This window comes from Hypanus sabinus, chromosome 8 (assembly GCF_030144855.1).
Source record: "Hypanus sabinus isolate sHypSab1 chromosome 8, sHypSab1.hap1, whole genome shotgun sequence".
Classification (NCBI taxonomy): domain Eukaryota; kingdom Metazoa; phylum Chordata; class Chondrichthyes; order Myliobatiformes; family Dasyatidae; genus Hypanus; species Hypanus sabinus.
Window position 1 is genome coordinate 67,340,293 of NC_082713.1, and position 18,814 is coordinate 67,359,106.

Consider the following 18,814-nt stretch of genomic DNA (forward strand, 5'->3'; position numbering starts at 1 on the left):
TATATAAAAAATTGGGAACACTCAGTAAGTCTGCCAATAACTGAGGAAAGAGAAATTGGGGTAATGTTTCAGCTCAGGGATCTTCTAAGTATTTCTGACATATTCTGGTTTTATTTCGCTACTAAAATAAATAAGTTAAATTTTGGTAATATTTCTGAGGGAGTCAGTGTGTGTGAATAACAAATTAAAAAGAATAAAGTTAAGAAATTATTTTATTTATTTAGCAGTACAGTGTGGAATAGGCTCGTCTGGTCCTTCAAGCTGCAGGAACCTCCAGGAACTCCAGTTTAGTCGTAACCTAATCTTGGGACAATTTACAATGAGCTTTTAACCTATCTGGTATGTCTTTGGACTGTGGGAGGAAACTGGAGCATCCGGGGAAAACCTACACATTCCATGAGAGGACGTACACAGAATCCTTACAGATACCACTGGAAATGAACTCTGATGCCTTGAGCAACTTCTATGTTCCCTTACCATGCTGCTCAGTAGTATTAATTTCTTCCATTTTAAAATGCAGTAAATTGATCTTTAACAAAAAGACATGTAGACTGACAGGAAATACATGTGTGTTCCAGAATTTTGGCTAAATGTTTTCTGCTTCTTTTTGCATTTGACATCTTTATAGGATGTTCTGCAATGGCTGAACTTGCAGCTTTTTCTTAAAACACCTGAGGTTATCAAATGATGGATGTAGAAAACAATGTTTAATCAGAGATAGTAAACTGATTAAACATGTGATCTATCAAATTACAGAAATCAGCTTATGGAGTTTTCACAAGCCATGGATATTGCTAATCAAACTGCAGACATCCCACCTCTCCCGGAAGTTCCGGGAGTCTCCCTCATATTGATAGCAACTCCCTGATGCCTACAAATTATATACAATATCGCAGGAAAAATTTTTTTGAGAGGGCGAGGAAAAAGAGCGAGGGGGAGCATCCTAATTGGTCTCTCTTTGTGCTAAGTAGACCTATCAGTTTTCTCTGTGTGCAGGTTTTATCGTCAACCCCTCTCTCGCTTTCATTGTCCATCAGTTCAGTTTAGTGTCCTGCTGTGCCATGTCAGAGAGTTCAAAAAATAGAAAATATAAAACGTACTTCACCCTTGACTACACTAAAATGTACCCCTGCCTAATAGGAGTCAAAAATAATGACAGTGTTGTTCGCTGCACTGTTTGCAAGTGACTTTTCTGTTACCCATGGTGGGTTAAACAACTGTAAAAGACATGTTCAGGTGAGTTTAACAGGTGTCATCCTTTCATTAGCATAGCTAACGTTATTTAAACTAAGTGGCTAGCTGCTAAGAAGTTACTCTATTGATGTCCTACATTAGTTGTCACCAACCTTTTTAAGCCCAAGATCCTCTACCTCGGCCATAGTGAAAGGCAAGATCAACCCCAAATCGATTAGTTACACGCATGAGCACCGGGGCAGAAAAGACCGGAAGTAAAACCCTGCAACCCGGAAGTAGAAATAATGTATGAACACAAGGGATCACCATCCTTTTCATCCTTTTTTGCACAGTGGACCAGTTTAATATTGACAATATTCTTGTGGACCAGCCGATGGGGGGGGGGGGGGGGGGGTGTTAAACACGACCGGAATACAGCGATACTCGAAGCAGGTTCCTTATGTCCAGTCTATTCCGCAGTTAAGTTTACGTGGCTCTCAGCACTTAGCTTCTGTCCCACTTGCTCATGTTTTTTTCCGCTGAAAAAACGTGTTTGTCTTTAAGTGCAGGTTGCTTGGACTTAAGGTACTGAAGCAGTTTGAGGGCTTCAATGCCTCATTAGACAGCCTCCGGGCCTGAACTCCAGCCTCAAGCCCGCCCGCCGCCAGACGCCTTGGTCAGGTGCGGCTGGTCATCGGTGGGATGCGAGGACAGGGTCAGGGCCAGAGGTCCCCATTCCGCAGCCGCGGTGGTCGCAGTCCGAAGAGAACAACCGAGTGAGCGAGGAGTGCGACAGGACACGTGTCAGCCCTCCTTGTAGGATCTATCAGCTGACAAAAGTTTGCTTCAGTAGATCGCAGCGAGGTAGCTGCTCTGCTACTTACGAAAACCTGAGCCTAAGTTAGGTTGTCTGCGAATATTTTAGCACCGGGTTCCCCACGGACGTTCGGTGTAATAAACAGGTTTAAAGGCAGCGCCCATCTGTCCGCACCCCAGGCCGGTAGCAACGATACTTCCCGCCGGCCGCGCAAGGGTGTCACTGCTTTTAAGCGACTGATGACCTCACGTGCATTCAAGTTCAACACTGGGCGTGACAGGAAATGAGGAAAAGTGCAGCTGACTCAGGTCGTTTCCTTGTGGCCCGGTGGTTGGGGACCACTGAAGTACACTGTGTCGTGCGTGGCGGGGGAGCTACACGCATGTGCACTGGGCAGAAAGAATGGAACTGAAACCCCGCAACCCAGGAACATTCTTTCAATAGTATTTGTGTATTTATTTTCCTTTTTTTTTTCTCGGGATCTGCTGGGAAAGTCTCAAAGATCGACCAGTCGATTGCGATCGTTGAGTTGATGACCACTATCCTATGTGATGAGGCCAAACTCCCTGTAGACTTGCTTAAGGTTGTAATAGAATAAAAAAAAACTCCATGATAATATAATATAAGCACATATTTTAATGTAACATTTTCTGCATATACCCAACTTGGTTTACAGATTAAACAAAATCACTAAACAAAAACCCTTGGAGGTCAACCGGAGGTGGGGGGGGGGGTGTGGTGGGGTGGGGGTGCTATCTCCCTGAAATGAGTTTTTGCAGGGTAGGATGTCTGAAACTGGATGACAATTGCAATTGTCATGGATCATGGATTTTAGAAAAAAACATTCATGATTTAGTGTTTTTTTGGTACCATAGACAGATTGTATGTTTGGCGAAAAAGGTTGCTCAGATTCTGGAACCTTTTGGGTGGGGAAAATTTTCTTACTGAACCTCCTATAATATCCATTAAGCTTTCTAATGCCTTGCATCATTCTGATGAATGTAATGGCTACCTCTTCTTTTAAAAAAAAACCACTGAAATAACCACTTTGGGATTCAGAATCTAATACTGAATACACTACTTCAGGTGGGTTATGCCCAGTCTCTTCACAACTGAATGACAGAAAGAACACTTTGCCCAACATAGTTAATATTTGCCATTATCCAATGAAGATGCTACCAACTGAATGTTTCCCATGGTGGGCAAGTCTAGGACAAGAGAGCATATCCTCAGGATAGAGGGGCGCCCTTTCAAAACAGATGTGGAGAAATTTCTTTAGCCAAAGGGCGATGAATTTGTGGAATTTGTTGCCACATGCAGCTGTGGATGCCAGGTCATTGGGCATATTTAAGGCAGTGATTGGTAGGTTCTTGATTGGATATAGCATCAAAGGTTGTGGGGAGAAGGCTGGGAACTGGGGTTGAGGAGGAGATAGAAAAAAAGGAACAGGCATGATTGAATGGCAGAGCAGACTCGAGGGGCCAGATGGCCTAATTCTGTTCCTATGTCTTATGGTCTTGTGGTCTCTGACTGAAGCTCTCTTCAACCAGGATGTTGAATTCTTCTGGTTGAGGTGTGTTTGGAATATTCTGTTCCGTTTTGGTCACTCTCATATAGGAACTATGCTATTAAGCTTGAACCAGTGCAGAGGAGGTTTACAAGGATGTTGCCAGGACTTGAAGGACTGAATTATGAAGAGGGATTGAGCAGGTTGAAACTATTTTCATTGGTATGTAGTGTTACGGATTCAGCAACAATAAATATATGAGTGAGGCAGAGGTTTTTATAACAAATAAGACATTTATTAAACACTGAAAAACAAACCCCCAAAAGTAAACAAACCACTCACGTAACCAGAAGTCAGCTGCTGTGCAGCAGCTTAAACAGTTCTTAAAGTGATGTTGCAAAAATAGTTCTTCAAAGTAGTATTGCAAAAGTTCAAAATGCTTACAGTCCATTTAAGGGAGGGACTTTTTAAGACTATTTAAATTCTCCTTCACGTCGTGTCGCCACGGTTCCAAATCAAACTTTTCCCACGAAGAATTTAGGAAGGTGAAGAACGAAACTACTTAAAGGCACTGACCTTTCCTTTACAAAGCTGTACACAATCCTTTCTGCTACTCACAGGGATTTACACGAGTACAGTCAATGAATTCCTTCCGAATGAGGATCAAACAAGGTCGAACCTGTTTCACTGTCGAAATTGACTTCCCTCGATCTTTTAACTCCCGAACTTCGATCTTCACTCTCCACTGATTCTCAACTAGCAGTATTATAAAGAAACTGCTGGCAATGACCTTTTAAACTTTAGGCATTAAATAAAACTTCATCTTTCAACTAAACTGCATCATAACATTAAATCATGCAGTGGCATGAAATCAACATGGCAAATCCAGCCACGAACTGTCCCTCCTCACAGGGTGGGGTCTTCCTTTTATAACCTGTTAAAAAAAACCTGTCACATGATCTCTACTGGCGGGAAAATGACGTCACTCCACCATCACAAAACCATTACCTCAAGTCCAGTATAACTTCAACACCAGTCACGTGACAAGGGAGAGGTGTATAAAATTGATGGGTATAAGTAGGGTGAAAGTGCAGTCTTTTCCGCTTGTTTTGGGAATCAACAACTAGGGGGCATAAGTTTATGGTGAAAGAGGAATGATTTAATAGGAACCTGAAGGGCAACTTTTCTACACAGCGACCAGTCAGTATATGGAATGAGCTATCAGGGAAGGTGGTGAAGCAAATACATCAAAACCATTTAAAATGTACGTAGATAGGAAAGATTGAGAAGGATATGGGGCAACTGCAGGCAAATATGACTAGCTTCATGTGGTATCTTAGTAGACACAGACTAATTGGACTTGAGGGCCTATTTCAGAGCCATTGCAGAACTCGTCAGTGGCCAAAAGTTAATTTTATTGCTGCAATTTTTTTTGTGTTTGAAAGTATTAAAATGAAGGTTGCTATCATCAAGCAGTAGGAACAATAGTGAGACTTTAACATTTTTTGCTATGTTTCTAAGCCAAACAAATATCTCCAAATTTATTTAACAGGGAATGACTTTGAAATATCTATAATAGTATAGAATTTTTTTCTGCCCTTAATTAATTGGGTCCCATTACCTTTCTCACCTCATCATCTGCTCTTTGGAAAAATAAAACTTAATGCAAAATCTAAAAAGACGATCTTAAGTAAAAAGTTACTCTTGAAAAACTCTGTCCATGAAAAAATAATAAAGCAGATTTGGAAACTTGCAATATTCAGAAGACAAAAGAAGAAAGGAAATATCCTCAAAATTCAAGCCCAAAACTGAATGTGATCCTCTGTTAAATAAACAACACACTTTACAAAGCATCTTGGCTTCAAAGGCTCTCAAAGCACTTCCAATAAGGTGTTTTCATCACTTAAGCATTGTAAAATAGCTGTCATTCCAGCTAAAGTGAGATGCACAGAATAATAGTTCAGTGATAAATATAGGTCTATCAAGCTATTTTGTAATAGGTTGAGGTAGTACAAGCAAAGGTATTAGTAACTGGTAGTGAGTAATGAATTTTGTATTGTCATATGGAGAAAAGGACTTGAAGGTCCTATATTCAGTCTTTGATCTGGATTTTCAACTCTTAGCTAGTGTGCCAGTGTGTCATTGGATTTAGAAAAGTAGTTCTTTGGAGAGGAAATTTTAAGTGTGTGGGCTTATTAGATTTTGTACACACCTCCTTGATGGGAAAACCTGACAGTTCAGGAATCTCATTTGAAGAATGAGAATTTGAAAGTTGTTTGGAGGGCAGGTGGTGTTTATGAAACTGATTGCCATTTTTAGTTAGCAACTTGGAAAGAGAAATTAGGTGGAAAATAATTTTGTATTGTCTCGATTTTTCATGTAATTTTGCTAAATCTGTATTACAATCGGCTCCCTGTCATGAAATGGCACACAATTTTGGTACTGTGGAGCAAGTCTACATTGGAAGTTCAGTCATAAGAAAAGTGCCTGAGTAAACAGTTAAAATGGTTAAGTACTGTTTGTTCTATCCAGCTTTCTAGTCTAGAGAGACTGTTCTGCATTTGAAGTGGTATCAGAAGTTTGCAATCATTTATTTAGTTTCCACCTTGAAGATCATGAGGAGCAGCCTTTAGTACAATCTTAGATGAAATTGTCGCACAGGCAAATTTATAATGATAAACTAGTATGAAAGCAAAGTAATAGCAACATTTTTTCTCAGGACACAATGTTGCAGGTTCTTATCCCTTGATGAGTATTTTGATTGTTTACTTCTGAAAGAATGGCTTATTTTTGATGTTTCACAAGATGAAAAATCTCAGGTATAATACTTTAGGGGAGACAATGCAAGGATTTAACACAAATCAATTTGCAGTTAAGTATTTTAGTCAAAAGCTATATTTCAGCACCTCACTGTTTACCAAAGATCAAGAGAGCACTTTTATCTATATTTTTATTCAAAAGTGTCTGCATAGAAGTTTTCAACTTAAATTCATGAATTCGTTTTGAAAGATTCCACTTATCTAAATATGCAGATTATTTTCTCGGTGTAATTTTTTGCTTTAATGAGTAAGTACACATGTCTTTGTGATGTTGAGAGTTTGAACACCCACAGAGGAAATCCACATCCTTACAAATGGCACATAAACAGACCCTGAAGTCGGGATTGTCACCAGGTTGTTAGTGAGGTGAGGCAGCAGTTCTAACAGCTGCACCACCATGATGCTAGGACTTCCATATTCCAAAGATGTGTGGTTGATTGGGTTAATTGGCCACTGTAAATTTCTTCTGTTTAGGCTAATGAATTTAATTGAACAGCATTGAATTCTGGAAGTTGATGGGAGTAGGTGGTGATAAAATAAGTGCAGGATTAATAAAAGTGGATGCTTGATGGTCAACAAGGATCCATCAGACTAAAAGGTCTGTTTTTTTGCATATAATTCTGTTTAATCTATGAAGAATAGAATAGTGAATGTAAACCAATTAAATTACTCAGGAATATTTCTAATCCATTTATCTACCATTTTCTTTAACTGAAATATTTAACTTTCAAAATAAACTATTGAAATTTTACCATTGGAATGAGTTTGTCTAAAATAAAATCCTTAACATTAGTCTTAGATTCACCACTTTCATTTTTAAATCATTGAATGTTTCCAATATCAACTACAAAATTTAAGCAGGTGTGTTTTGAAAAAATTTCCAGTATTTTTGTGCATTATTATATTCTGAAATGATTGATTTTTTTCATTCATGTGTCCTTTAAGTCTCATAATTAATGTGTTTTGTTTTTCAGCTGGGTTAATAATTTCGGCCATGAAGGACTTGGTCTCATGCTTGATGCTTTGGAAAAGCTATTGGACAAAAAACAGTAAGCAATAAGCATGTTGCAAAATGTGAAAACAGAAGAGGTGGAAAATTTGTTAACAAGAAATTATGTTGCATCAAGACATTCGGATATGCTTATATTAAATTTAGGGACATTACATTTAATATGCTCTGGGCAACTAATATTACCGTACTTTTTTAAATGTTTATTTATAACTATCACTTTTGTCTGGGGAAAAGCTTGCTTGTGCTACTGCTTAGTTTCAGTTTCCCATTCTCTTGGCCACCCATCATGTGAGGCTGCCTGGCCTATTATCTCCTCTTTCCTCTTGTACAATCTCCCTTTCTCTTTCACCCTCTCTGCCTCACCCTCTTCATTGTTGTTTTCACATATTTCTTTTATCTACTGTGCATTCCTGCTCTTTCTTGCTATATGTAAGATATAGATTGCAACCATGAAGAAGTTATACATATATTTTATAGGAATATAAATGGATGATATAATATTTTTTAAAAAACTGTCAACCTTTTGTAGTTACAATTGCACATCATGGAAGCCACATTTCCCCCTCCCCCCCATGGACTCCTACACTTTTCATTGTCCTAGTAAAGCAGCCAACATAGTCAAAGACCCCACCCACTTTGGACATTCTCTTTTCTACCTCCTCCCATTGGGCAAAAGATTAAAAACCCTGAAAGCATGTACCACCAAGTTCAGCTTCTAACCCACTGTTTTAAAACTAGTGAGCAGTACCTTAGTACACTGAAATGGAGTCTTGATCTCAGTCTACCTTGTTTTGTCCTTGAAATTTTTCATCTGCATGTACTGCACTTCCTCTGTAACTGTAATACTTTATTCTGCATTCTATTTCTGTTTTTCCCTTGGACTTAGCTCGGTGCACTGTTGTAATGAAATGATTTGTACAGATGGTGTGCGAAATTAGTAGGTTGATTCTGTTTGGGTATTTTATAATATATTATAGTTTAATGCATGTGTTAACAAGAAATGACAAACTTCAAGGTAAATATGCATTTAATATTTGTTTCTCCTAGACAAGAAACGATTGATAAAAAAAACCAACATAAGCTCATCCAGTGTCTGAAAGCATTTATGAATAACAAGGTATGGCTATGGTTCACCGTGTACCAAAATGCATGCAAGATATGATTATTTTATGTTGGAGAATACTTAGTTTTTTTTAAAAAAGTCAACTAAATCACAAATTACCAAATTAATGTTGGAACGAGTCAGTAGTTCAGCAAATAGTTGTGGAGGGTAAAACAGAATTAACTTTTTAAGTGAATGATTCTTCATCACCATTGAGTAAGTTGTGTGGAAACGTGATTTAAGATGTGGTGAGGAAGGTGTAAAGACAATAAAGGCTGGGGTCCAAGGTTATTCAGATGAAAAAAATACTATATAATAGATGTCTGAGGAAAGTGTTTTGGGGTGAGCAGGTGGAATGACAATGTAGCAATTACTAGAAAAAGGGAATACAGCAATATCAATGAGAGATGATCATTATCAGTGGCTAGCTCTGACACAAATTATTTTAAGTTATTTAAAAAGTTCAAAGTAAATATATTATCAAAGTGGATGTATGTCACCATATGCAACCCTGAGATTCATTTTCTTGTGGGTATACTCAGATTCATAATATAAACTGCTTAACTGAATTTGGTGCATCTAGCATTGAATTCCAGGAGTTTCAATAAGCGTAGGCAGAAGATATGCTGCTTTTCCTCAAAATTGTATGAGGCTTCATTGGAACAGTCTAGGAAGCCAATGACAGAAATGTCACTGGTAGTGGGATTGAGAAAAAGTGAAAAATGCCTGGAAACTGTTACCCTTGTGGTCTGAATAGAACAGTTGTGCAAAATAGCTTCTTAGCCTGAATGTGGTTTATTTAGTGTAGAGAAAGCCATATTGTGAACACTACACGCACCTACACCTGTTGGAAACAAGTACAAGTGAATTGTTGCTTCACTTGAAAGGACTTTTTGGTGTTTGGGTGAGGAGAAGGTGAGAGGTACTCGAGAAGTGTAATCATTTTTGGCAGGGATTGTGATTTACCTTGACAAATCAAGCGCACATCTTCAGATCATACTTAATGGAATCTGTTGGCAGGCAAGCATTTCGAAGCTGCTGCTACATTATTATGTTACAAGGTGCAGCAAATTGTTTGGGGGGACCAGAAGGGCATAATGATAAATATAATGTTCAGTAGCTCAAGAAAATTTAGTGTTGATACACTCACGTTGAATTGAAGTTCCCGATATGACAATTATGATTAGATGTTCAATGAAGCATGTCAGTAAGACTATTAGAATTATCTTGCAAACTAAAATCTATTTTTTGTCTTTCCATTTAGTTTGGGCTTCAAAGAATACTAGGTGATGAAAGGAGTCTGCTGTTACTGGCAAGAGCAATTGATCCAAAGCAAACAAACATGATGATAGAAATTGTCAAAATTCTTTCTGCAGTCTGCATTGTTGGAGAAGAAAATATGTAAGTTAAAATGTATATTTTGAAATCTATGAATGTATTATTCGTTTAAAATTTTAATTGTGATGTTTAAATTGGTTTGGTAGGTGCTTATTCTTGTCATCTTCTAAGCCAGTCTCACGGAATTGAGGATGGCTTGTTTCCAGTCCTGTTTTCTAAGCTGTCATGTGGCTAATATGCCATATGGCTGTAATGTACCTTGGAGCTGTACAGTGTTGAAGCAAGCCCTTGTTGCCCACCAAGTCTCTGCTGACCATCAAGCACCAATTCACGTGACACTAATTTACCTTTACATTGTGCATTCCTATGTATAAGGAATGCTGTTAGACTCTTTTAAGGAGTCTTAGGAGATAAGGTCAAAAGCATCCACTTTACACCTGTTAAGTTTTTGTTGTTAATGAAGCTCAAAATGAAATAAATGTTCATTTCATTAGTTTGGTGATGGATGTACAATAGAAAGTACCCTGTTATGGTTGACCGACTTTGCAGAGTCAGCATTGGCGATATTTCTCTGCTGCTTTGAAGTGTCTGCTGCAGATCTCAAAAGTATATCAAAGTGCAGGGATCACTGTTTCCAGAAGAAAGGAGTTTGTGCTGGGTTTGAGTTCTTAATCGTGAAGCACATTTGCTCTTAAACAGACAAAATCTGTGATAGTTCACTGAAGGTGATGGTGAATGTCATCATGATGTCTGCCTTTGTTGAGAGATGGTTTTTGAAAGATGGAAAGAAGTCCACACATTTTAGGTGCCCATTCTGGACAGTGTTGTAATGTGGAGACAGATAGTGATGGAATTTCTTTTTTGTGGATGTTCAATGCAAGGACTGTTCTCTAGCATGCTTCAGTATTCCAGCCAGTAAGTCGTTGTAGCTTGGCTTCAGAATGTGAGCATAACAAATGCCTTTGGCATACTGCATCTTGTGAGTACTGAAGTTGGTTTGACCAAGCAATATCGAGTTTCCTGTTCAACAGATCTGTCGCAAAATAATGGAAACTTATTTGGAGATAGCTTGCAGCAAGATTGAGAAAGTGATGTGGTGATGATTCAGAGTTACTTAACACTAGTTTACACTGAATTGGGGTCTGGTGTGGGACCACTGGTTACGATCATAACATACATGTCTGCAAGTATTGGACATAACATTGAGACAAATTTTTGCAGGGAGCAGAAAAATTGATGTGAAATTATCCTGCATGCTCTCTCCAAGTTGATGGAGTCTGTGGCTTTTGTGACATCAAAGCAGGCCATAATTTGGTAGCTGATGCTATTTCCTGCATTTCTTCTGTTGTTAATTATGAAGGTCATGTGTAATAGTGCTTCTGGATGGATGGAAACCATACTACAAATTGAGAGATTAGATCATGATTAAAGACAACACAGGGTGAACCACAAGGATTCTCCTCTTTAGTTACTGCATTCATTCTTGGATGTGGACATGATTGTTGCATCACTGAGGTTCCCTGGCATATTTTCCTCATCCAAGAAGGGAAAGATTAAGTAGTAGTTTTGTTCTTGAGGTTCCTCTCTGTCAAGTTTTAGGACTTCAGCATGTTCCTCGTGTTGTACTGTTTTACAATTGCCATATGGTCTTTTTGCTTTTATTGACCAGGGGCTGCAGTGAGGTTGGACTGAATAGTTTACTTTGAAATGCTGTCAATGACATGTACAAAAAGGACAAAAGTCAAGGTTAAGGTGAATTTTGAAATACTTTGTCTAGTATTAAGTGCTGCCTTTTTCCTTGATAAGTTTAACTCTGTTTTTGGCTGTCTGGGGATAGGTCCTTGAGTGACTGAACTGATTATCCCTTATCAGAACTTCCCAATGTAGGTTGATCCACTTTCTACAGTAACCTTCCCACCATTGATTTAGGCTTATCACTCTGCAGTTCTCTGTTATGACCCTCATTCCTTCTCAAATGAAAAATACCTTTCCAAAGGCTGCAGCAATTTGTTCTCTATATTTCCACAATGTCCCAGGATATTCTTGAAGCAGATTTTCTAAATTATAATGAATTTGGATGCCATAAATGCAATAATGATTTACTTTTAAAATTTGCAGTTCAGAAGAGTTTAATTGGAAAGTGGCTTTATTTACATGATCCTAATAACATATTCTATAATCCCTTAGCCTTGATAAAATCTTGGAAGCTATAACCACAGCTGCTGAACAGAATAACAGAGAAAGATTTGCACCCATTGTAGAAGGACTGGACAATCATGAAGCACTTCAGCTACAGGTGAATATCTATAGTGCCATTTAGTTTGTCTTCATTAAACTGTTGTCAAATGGAGGTAAATATGGTCTTATGACATCATTATTCACTTGGTTTGTGGTGATTCACTGAATTAGTGCCTATTAATAATGAATGTCTGTGAAATCCTAGCTGAGTCCTCAAATTCTGTATTCTGGGTACGCTGGAGTGGGTTCAGCTCCACAGGGATGTGGATCAATCATACGTTAAGAGTTTCTTTCATTGGTATTGTCCTCTGTCTCCTATTGCCAAGCAAATTTTGTTTGCAATTTGTCACTTGCCCTGGATTGCATGGTCTTTAATTGTTTGGAACTATGTGAGATCTTGTCAAAGGCTTAACTAAAGTTTATTAAATCCTATCTCATGCCCAGTCCTCATATATTGAAACCATTTTCGATTGTGTGTTTAATTATTGGATTTATCATTTGCTTATTCAATTTAGTAAGTGCAAAGGGAAGCACAGCTCCTAAAATAGAAGCCAGTGAAAACTCCTGTACAGACTCCTACTCGAGGTTCATCCATTGTGGACATTGAGTTTCATCCAACTCTTGCGTCCAAAACGTTAAATATTGAATATTAATTGCCCAATAATAAAATCTAAGATTCGGCAAAGCCAAACTGCCTTTTTTGATTTCTGTAGATATTTCTTACTTAACCTGGGATTTCTATTCTGTCATATACATGAAGAAATCTTAGAATCAATAATATCAAAAAACGATGTAGGAATAAAAATTGATATCGCCTGAAAATAGATACAGAAATTTAGGTGAAATAATCATCTTAGTAGCATTAATTCTATCAATCAAAGATGAGGGCAATGGGGACCATTTAGTAAACAGTTGTTTAACATGATCAATTAAGGGTAAGAAATTAATGTTAAATAGATCCTTGTGTTTCATAATTTTAACACCCAAATAAATAAAATAATCAGTAACCAATTTAAATGGTGATTGTCTATAAATTGAAACTTGCATATTTAATGGAAAAAACACACTCTTATCAAGATTCAGTTTATAACCAGAAAAACTACTAAACTGAGCAAGTAGTGTTATTATTGCAGGAATGGATTTCTCTGGGTTAGAAATATATATAACTGGTCATCTGCATATAGTGATTCTTTATGCGTCTCATTCCCATGAATAATGCCTAATATTTTAGGTGAATCACAAATAGCAATTGCCAAAGGCTCCAGGGCAGTATCAAATAGTAAAGGGCTTAAAGGACAGCCTTGTCTGGTACCTCGAAAAAGCATTAAAACAAAAAAAGGGTATCTCTGATTATTGGTAAATACAGCAGCCAAAGGTGTATGATCTATCAATTGAATCCAAGATATAAATTTTGAGCTAAAATTAAATTTCTCAAGTATATTAAATAAGTATTCCCATTCAAGTCTGTCAAATGCCTTCTAGGTGTCAAGCGAAATAACACATTCTGGAGTATTAGATGAAGTAGTGTATACAATGTTCATTAAGCTCCTAACATTAAAATGTGAGTAACCATTTTTAATAAATCCTGCCTGATCCTTGGAGATAATTTGAGGCAATACCTTCTCTAATTGCTAATATTTTGGAAAAGATTTTAGAATCCATATTCAACAAAGATGTAGGTCTATATGATGCACATTCAGTGGGATCTGTATCTTTTTTAGGAAATAAAGAAGTAGATGCTTCATAAAAGGATTGTGGTAATTTGCCTACTAATAAAGCATCTTTAAAAATTCTACGTAACCAGGGAGAAAGTAAATCTGAAAAAGATTTTAAAAATTCAGCTGTGTACCCATCCGGGCCAGGTGCTTTACCAGAGTTCATCGAAAAAATTGCTTTCTTTATTTCCTCTTCAGTAATGGATCCATCTAATGCTAAACGTTCATCAGCTGGTAATTTTGGAATATTTAGTTTCCTTAAAAATTCATGCATTATTGTAGGATCATCAGGAAATTCTGATTGATATAAATTGGTATAAAATTCTTGAAAAGATTTATTAATTTCATCATGGTCAACCGTAAAAATACCATCCTGTCTACGAACTGTATTAATCTGAGGTTTCGCCAAAGCAGCTTTCAATTGGTGAGCCAATAATTTACCTAATTTTTCACCATGTATATAAAATTGACTCAGTTTTAAGTAGTTGATTTTCAATCAGGGATGTTAATAACAAACTGTTGCATCTGAAGTTGAACTCTCTCCTTATAAAGCTCCAAATTGGGAGCAATAGTATATTTTTTTTATCAATTTCTTTAATCTTATCAACCAATGTACGTATTTCACTATTAATTTGGTTTTTCAATCCAGCAGAGTATAAAATAATTTGCCTACGGATATATACTTTAAAGGTATCCCGTAATATCCCACTGGAAATTTCTTACATTGAGTTAGATGAAAAGAAAAATGCAATCTGTTCTTTAATGAAATTAATAAATTTAAATCCTGAAGCAAAATAGAATTGAACCGCCATTGTCTAGTACTAAAAATAACATCACTAAATTTAATTGATAATTTCAAAGGCTTATGATCAGAAATGGCAATTACATCATACTCACAGGTAGTGAGAGACAAAACTAATTGAGAATCAATAATTCCTTTCCGACGAGCAATTTGAATTAAGTGCTGCTTAGTACTCACATAGTGAAATCGAAGAATTACAGGATGGGGTTTTAACTCTTTCAATGGCTTTGGTCTTAATGCCTGATGCACACGATAGAGTACCGGAGGAGAGGTAAAGACCTCCAAGCCAAAGACTTACATTAAGAATTGAGAGAATAATTTAGTAAGGTCTCCGCTCTCAATGTCTTCACTGAGTCCTATTATTCGCAAATTCTGTCTATGACTATGACTCTCCAAATCTATAATCTTGGCTTTAAACTGCTCCAATGTAGGAGTAGTTGAATTTAATTTCTTTTCCAAAGAATTCAGTCTGGAATCTGTTTCCCAGCTTCAGAAAGCTCTGAAATTTACCGTTGTTGTTTTTCCTATCCATTCACTGTATTTATCATCTCAAAATAGCTTGAGATTTTTCTCACGACTAATATAAAATTGGTGCTTAACTTGGCATACTAATTGACTTGCTTTTAATCCAGAATTGATTTTTTATGACTATTTGGATAAGGAAATTGTTTATTGTATGTTATAGATTTGAATGAAGAGCTGTATGATTTCTAGTTAGTTACTGACAATGTTATCCTTTTATGGAGGATGTAGCAAAGCATCTTGACGGATATGACAGTTTGGTCTCCAGAATTATTTTAAAACTCAAAAGAAGCCAGTATCACAGAGGAAAAATTGCCAAATCATGTATATTCTCTGTTGTTGCTACAAGTGCTAAGAAAACTAATGACTAATAAACTTGCATGGTCCTGGAGACCAGAATCAGGTTTCATATCACTAATGCATATCGCGAAATAGCTGTTTTGCCATAGTGCAACAGATAAAAAACCTATACATTAGAATAAGAAATATATATTTTGGCAAAAAGAGTGAGATAGCGTTCATGGTTTGATTCATTACTCATTCAGAAATCTCAGCAAGTTAGGCCATGTGTTTAGAGAGGTAAAGATGGTAATTTTTTCAGATTGAAAACCTGTTATTAGAATTTGAGGATAGATGTATTCTGATGGTTATTCATCTGAACATTAAGCATCTCTTTTTGCACATGCTTCCTGATCTGCAGTACACTTAAGGGTGTTGACATTTAGGGCTCCCCCTGCTGGAGTTATTTTCCTTGCCCACCTCTCTGGAGTTTAGTACTTTTTCTCTTGCACATTCTGTGCAGGGGGCTCTGACATCCCTGGTAGTAATGGAGAGAACTGCTATTTGCCATTTAATTTACCTAACATTTATCCTGAGTAAATCCATTCCCCTTGGTGTTTTGCAGGGTCTTCAATATTTTCTGTAATAAATTTTACTTGATGTGATTCACTGCACAAAGTGTTTGAAGTGAAGTGTGATGTTCTGCCTCATTTCGAAAAGGAATTTAACTAATATGCCAACTAATATTGATAAATCTAATACATATATGAAAAAGGTTGCTATTGTTAATTCAACAGAAATATATACAAATAGCTTATTCATTCTTTGGATCCCTAATGCAACTTTAAAAAAATTGCGGAATCTTACAGCAATAATGAAATTTGTTTAAATTTGACTGAAGTCGTGAATCAGTATAAGAATATTTGAATTAAATCTGGCATTCATAAAAGCACTTAAATATATTTGGTTGCCTTCAGATGAGGAAAGTATGTTTTTTTTTGGAGACAAGAAAATACCTGGCCAAGAGTTTATCATGTAAAAAGTCATTCTGTATTCATCAACATGGAGAGTTAGTTTTAGTATGGTATTTGTTTATATGTCAGTGTTCAAAATCTATTTTGTTCAAATGTACAGTACTTTGCGTTGATGAAAAATATTACAATGATGTTGTTAGACTGGCAGCCATCTTTGAATAAACTTTATTTTCCTGTCAGAATAAATTGCTTATCCGAGTTCTAAAATGAGAAGACTATATTTTTGCTTTATCTCATGTTTTCCATGTGTCAAGATTTTTCAAGTAGTTTAGGAGAGTGAATCCTGAGATAGTCACCAAGGAATGCGAACAGGCATGTAACTAGAAAGAGATATTTCACATGTTAAGTACTCTGATTCCATTTTTTATTTTATGAAATCTATCCGATCAATTTAAATCAGGGAAATTCAAGAAATGTAAAAATCCTCTCTTGGATCATGCTGGATAATTAATAACAACTCCAACACATTAATCTTATTTTATCATCCTCACAGTTAGCTCTGTCAGTTTCAGAGTTGGTTTGTGCAGCATCCTAACAGGAAGGGATTCATTATGTTTTATGAATTATTTTGTTCATGCCTGTTGTAATTTTTAAATTAGTTAGTTTTGCTTTAAAGAAATTATTTCTTTTCTGGAGTTATTTAATTTTTCATCTTTCTAATTTATTTCTGTACATTCTGGCTTTATCACTATATTTTGTTACATATTTCCTTCATTTTGAACACTGTTTTTCTTCGTACAATATGAAAAATTGTGCTATTTGCGCACTCTGTTACTTAAAGTGTAACATGCTGTAAGGTTTCACTGTTAATATAATGGATTCTCTGTAGCAGCAATGTTTGGGTTATGACTAGAGATACAGGGCCTTTGGAATGTGCGCCACCCAATGAGAGGCATGTTGTTCTTGTGAGTCTGAGAGAATGGTTTTTCGCGGTCTTTTGTTGGCGAGAAATGAAGAGAGAAGACACGAGGGAAGAGAGTTGATAGACTGTTGGATGGAGTGGACTTGGAGCGAGGGTCCGAGGGTCCACCACACTCAGAGGAGGTTGATGGGGAACAAATAGATGGAAACATGAGCTCCAATGTGCACATTAGACTGGTTAATGAGAATGGGCCCTTTTGCTTTTTTTGTTTCTTTACTAACCTATAGTCCAATTAAGAATTATAAAGCTCAATTGTTTAATTCCATATTGTGCATTGTTTGTTATTTCGCAATACTGATTTGTAAAGGGAACACATTACACAGCATCGCCCAAATAAGATTTCTCAAATTTGGTCGAGCTGGAGGTTGACTTCACCGAAATTAAGCTGCTAGCCAACCTGAGGGTTACAAAAGTTTCAGCTCTTGAAATCATACAGAGATTTATAAGTGATTAAATCTTAACTTTTACTCCTTGTAGATGCTACCAAACCTGACTTTTTAAAGTTATTTTTGGTTTTATCTGATCTCCAGCATCCCTTCAATACTTTTATTTTTTTTTAAACTTTTTTTTAATTGCATTTTTAAGTAGTTACAAAATTAATTGCCTTCAAGTGATTTCAACAGTTAATGATATTGTGTAATAAGCTTCATGGGGGGAGATGGTTGATCCAAATTCTTTTAATCTTGATTATTAATGTTAATTTACGGTATGTGCATGTTTTTCATTCTTCATTCCGAAGTGAATTACCTTGTATTTATCCAAATTAAGTCCATCTGCTGTTCCTTACACTACTATTTTAAAAAATCTGTATCCTTAGACTGATATCAAATTCCCCTTGTACTATTAGCTCTGTATCATAAATCATTTTTGTGGTATGATATAAAAAGTGTGTTTTCTGAAAAAGGAATAGCAGGAGCCACACAATGGATCTCTGTTAAACTTCCATTAGTTTATATTGCCATCAAATTCACAGGAATAGTGACCTTTATCCATTTCTTTAGTAATAAATGGCCATGTGGGACATAGGATAAGTAAATTAATTGCGTGTTTTTGAATTAATGAAGTTTACTTTTTAAGTTTAATTGTAATTATTTTTAATTTTTAAAGGTACTTTTGAAGAGTTTGGTATTTTGTAAAGCATCTTTTTTAGAAAAGCCAGCTAAGCAAATTACTGTGGATGGGAGAAATATAAAATCTGAATTTTACATTTGTTTCAATCTAGTATAGGTATTGTAAAAAGGCCTTTTTTTCTTCTGATACCTGTATTTTTGTCCTTACGTGTAATAATTGTTGATGCAACTTGAGCAATTTGTTGTGAAATAAATACTTTTATTGCTTCTTTCCATGCTTTTTCAGCTTTTTCTCAAATGCTGTATATGCATGTATAAAAAATGACAACTGCTCTCAAAAAGAATTAAATAATGGGAGGAAAATATATCTAAAGATGTTAATTGAGAAGTAAATATTGGCGATAGGTACTGTACCTGGTTCATTTTTTCAAACAGAACCAAGGAAGAGAGCAAATTTTGCCATT

At 36.4% G+C, this 18,814-nt stretch overlaps 1 protein-coding gene across 4 annotated transcripts in view; it reads left to right on the forward strand.

Annotated features, from left to right (window-relative positions):
• diaph2 (diaphanous-related formin 2) overlaps positions 1 to 18,814 on the forward strand; it is a 615,614-nt gene that overhangs the window by 188,308 nt on the left and 408,492 nt on the right. For all 4 annotated transcript variants that reach the window (XM_059977309.1, XM_059977314.1, XM_059977312.1 and 1 more), the window contains 4 exons: positions 7,291 to 7,365; positions 8,376 to 8,445; positions 9,695 to 9,831; positions 11,956 to 12,064. In XM_059977309.1, the coding sequence (XP_059833292.1) occupies positions 7,291 to 7,365; positions 8,376 to 8,445; positions 9,695 to 9,831; positions 11,956 to 12,064 (391 nt within the window). The remainder of the gene's footprint in view (positions 1 to 7,290; positions 7,366 to 8,375; positions 8,446 to 9,694; positions 9,832 to 11,955; positions 12,065 to 18,814) is intronic.